Source organism: Eimeria mitis, genomic scaffold (genome assembly GCF_000499745.2).
Source record: "Eimeria mitis Houghton genomic scaffold, Emh_scaff2635, whole genome shotgun sequence".
Lineage (NCBI taxonomy): Eukaryota > Apicomplexa > Conoidasida > Eucoccidiorida > Eimeriidae > Eimeria > Eimeria mitis.
The window spans coordinates 2,150-6,330 of NW_013570976.1; the positions used below are offsets into that span (position 1 = coordinate 2,150).

General features: G+C 38.7%; 1 protein-coding gene across 1 annotated transcript; it reads left to right on the forward strand.

Annotated features, from left to right (window-relative positions):
- Nucleotides 1-2,233: 2,233 nt before the first annotated feature.
- On the forward strand, nt 2,234-3,083 carry EMH_0056610 (Na+/H+ antiporter, putative; the record flags this gene model as incomplete). Its single annotated transcript, XM_013497374.1, has 2 exons — nt 2,234-2,512; nt 2,937-3,083. The coding sequence occupies 2 exons, from the start codon at nt 2,234-2,236 to the stop codon at nt 3,081-3,083; spliced, it is 426 nt and encodes a 141-aa protein (XP_013352828.1).
- Nucleotides 3,084-4,181: the final 1,098 nt, after the last annotated feature.

Genomic DNA, 4,181 nt, shown 5'->3' on the forward strand with positions numbered 1-4,181 from the left:
ATATATATATATATATATATATATATATATATATATATATATATATATATATATATATATATATACTGCATGTGCATGCATGCGTGTACAGTTCAGCCCCACGAAGACATACGATACGTACAGTATAAGTGGCGAGGATCGAATGTGGAAGGGCATAGCAGACCACAGCAACATTGTTCCTTGGACTTAAACTTTTTTTTTCTTTTTTTTTTTTTTTTTTTTNTTTTTTTTTTTTTTTTATAAATAAATAAATAAATAAATTAATAAATATATTATATTTGTTTGTTTGTTTGTTTGTTTATTTATTGTTGCTTGCTTGCGGAGATCCATGCAGGCACTTGCTGCTGCAGTGATTTGCTGCTGCAGTTTTTGCTGCTGCAGTATTTGCATGCATGCATGCATGCATCCCTGCATGCATGCATGCATGCATGCATGCATGCGGGTTGAGGGGGGGGTATTTGTAAAGGGGATATAGCGTAGCGCATGCAGCCCACCCTAATGCATGCATGCATGCATGGATGCATGCGTTTCGTGCATGCATGCATGCATGCATGCGTTTCGTGCATGCATGCATACATGCATGCATGCATGCATTTGTTTCGTATTAAGTATTACTGTGCATGCATGCATTGATGAAGACAGCTGAGAATGCATGCATGCATGCAACGCAGCTGTTCTGGTTGTTGTAGGGAATATATCTTTTTTGCTTTTTTGTTTATTTGTGTAAAATATAAAATAATAATTAAATCATTTAAACCCCCAACAGAGACACAAATACAAAAGATATTAAATGTATTATAAACTGCAGTAGCTGCATGCAGCTATATATTCAGACTCGCTCCAGCTAGCTAGCTAGCTAGCTAGCTAGCTAGCTACCGTGGCTAGCTGCAGTGAGTTGCTGCAACAGCAGCGAGCCATCGAAGACCATCACATGCAGCAGCTCCTATTATTTATATTTCTGCATGCATGCATGCTGGTTACATACAACCCAGAAAACGCTCAATATAAACTGCCTACAGCTCCTCCACTGCATGCATGCATGCATGCATGCATGCATGCATGCATGCATGCATGCATGCATGCATGCATGCATGCATGCATGCATGCATGCAAGTGGGGCTTGATGAATGTTACTATTTTTTGTTCTAGAGAGCTTAACCTTCTCTGCAGCATGCATGCATGCAGCAGCTCACACCCTAGACCCCTGCTGCTGCTGCTTGAATGCCGATGACGAGCGGCCGCAGCAACGAAGGCTGTTAATGTTGTTTCTTTTGGAGAATAAAATTATTTAATTAATTTAATTTTTATATTTTTTATTTAAATTAATTAGAGCTTTGCTGCTCGCAGCAGCATGAGGGGGCTTTGCCCCCATACAGCAGCAGCCGGCGGTGCTGCTGTGCTACTATGTTTGTTTGTTAGTGGCACTTCTACGCATTAAGACAAATAGAATAAACATAAAAAAACAAATAAAATAAATTTTGTTGCATCTACTTGAAAATATCTACCGTCACTGAGCATTGGGGTGTATGCACACTCAGTGCATCGCGTGCAGATCGTTCGCATGCACTGTGTGGGGGTTTTTGTGGTTGAGAAGGAGCGGTATTTTGCAGGAATTCGAAAATAAATTCATAAAAATAAAAAGATAATATAATAAAGAATATAATTACAAAAAATAAATACAAATTACACGGTTTTTAGTTGAAGAAGACAACTATTGCAACAACCCGGCCGCAGTAGCAGCCACGATCGTGAAAAAAAAACAGAGGTATTGGCTGCATGCCCCACGTTTGTGTTTTTTTGTGGAATTGTTTTTCAGAAATAAAATATTTGAATAAATTTATTCATTTGAAGTTGCATTGGTCCGAGGGCAAACAAAACGAGCACCGATACGATCGACGGTGCTGTGCACCTCATACCCAACAAAGAAGAAGAAAAAAAAAGAGAAACCTATGCAGAATTAGTTGTTTTTTTTCAGGCCAAATGCTAGTATTTTCAAAATATAATATTTTCGGATTCATATAAAGATATATTATATAATTTATTTTCATAAAAAAAAGGTGAATCTCTACAGATCAGAATATTTTGCAAGAATCTGGGGTGTATGCGCAGCTCGTGGTTCTTTCTCGGAATTCATTGATCTCGGGTATTTCATGTTTAATTTGTTTCGTTTTTTCGCTGAATTTGTTTATAATTATCTTATGCTTCTTCCTTCTTCTCCATTTGCATAAAAGAAATGAACGACGCCGCAGATCGCCGGCTTTCCCCTTCAGGGGGGCCCAAGAAGGCAGTGGCGGATCCTCTTGGCTTACCTGACGCCGCTGGCGTTGGCGGTGTTTCTTTTGAGGAAAATGCAAGTAGACGTTCTTCTTATGATTCAAATTCTTCTTCTTCTTCATATTCATATTCTTTTTCCAGCAAAAAGAGAAGGGGTCTTCCTGCTAGTACTTTCTATCTCCCTATATTGGCTCTTTGCCTCCTCATGGCTATCAGCTGTTTCTGGCGTTCTTATAACGTAAAAAATTATTTCGCTGCTCCCCCTCCAACCGTTTTTCCTTTTCTCCGTTCATGGGGTCCTGCACCGCCCCCACCAGCACCAGCAGCACCAGCAGCAGCAGCAGCAGCAGCAGCAGCAGCAGCAGCAGCAGATAGCATGAGCAGCGGTATATCTGTGCGTCGTTTATCTGAAGAAAGTGTAGATACACCGAGTATATTAAGTTCAATACCTATAGCTCCATCTCTAGCATTTTATTCTTTTTTGTTTTTTTTCGCAATATTTTTACAGTGGTTAGTATCAAAGATTCCGGTGTATCCTCCCCCTGTATCTATCGTTTGGTTTGTATTCGGTATGGCTGCATACGGTGTAGCTTCTATACCTGCATTGCTACCACCACAACCCTGGGAGGAGTCTGGCGGTGCTGCTGGTGGTGGTGGTTCAGGTTCTTCTCCTTCTGAGTCAGCAGCAACCCCAGCAGCAGCAGCAGCAGCAGCAACAGCAACAGCAGCAGCAGCAGCAGCAGGAGGAGGAGGAGGAAGCTATCATGCTCCTTTGGTTGGATATAATATATTACAAACAGCAATACTAGAAACTAGGTTTATAGATAGTTCAATTGTATATTATGTTATGATGCCTATATTATTATATGAAGCAACACAAAATATAAACTGGCATAAATTTAAAAAGTTTTTTGCTGGGGGTTTAACTCTAGCTGTATTGGGGGTTGCTGTACAGGTTGGGGTTTTGGGGGTTTTGTTTTATTATACTTTTATCGGGAACCAATGGTCACATCTGGCCTGGACCGCTGCTTTCCTTCTTGCTGCTACTCTCTCATCTACAGACCCTGTTGCTGTTCTATCTGTTCTTAATGCTGTTAATGCTTCAGATAAACTATGCACCATGTTTGATGGTAAAACACACAAACCCTCATAAACCCTAAACCCTCATAAACCCTAAACCCTAATAAACCCGAATAGTAAACCCTAAACCCGAGGAAACCCGCATAAACCCTCAATAAACCCGAATAAACCCGAATAAACCGTAAACCCTCATAAACCGTAAACCCTCATAAACCGTAAACCCTCATAAACCGTAAACCCTCATAAACCCTCATAAACTCTAAACCCTCAGAACCCCTTTCTGTTTCTGTTTCATTCCAAGGACCAACTCCCTTCTCCAAAAAAAAAAAAAAAAAAAAAAAAAAAAAAAAAAAAAAAAAAAAAAAAAAAAAAAAAAAAAAAAAAAAAAATAAAAAAAATAAAAATATTTGTGTATATGTGTGTGTGTATGTTTGGGGTGTATGTACAGGTGAATCTCTGATAAACGACGGTAGTGCTGTATTATTATTTCAGTTTTTCTTTTTTTTATTGCAGGGTGTAATGGAGACTCCTTTTTCAACATTTTTAATGTTTGTGAAACTTTTGTTTGTTGGCCCAGCATTTGGTGTTTTTGTTGGTTTATTAGGTTATTTTTTTTTATTATTTTTTCGTCGACATCCCCTCACTCAGTGTTTAACTTATATTACTTTTTGTTATATTTCTTATTTTGTTGCTGAAGCTGCTTTCTCTTTATCTGGGCCTCTTACTGCTGTTTGTTATGGACTCTTTATTAAAGCTTATGGACATATTGCTTTAGATAGAGACGCACAAACTAAACATCATACTTTCGTTGCTGGTATATATAAACC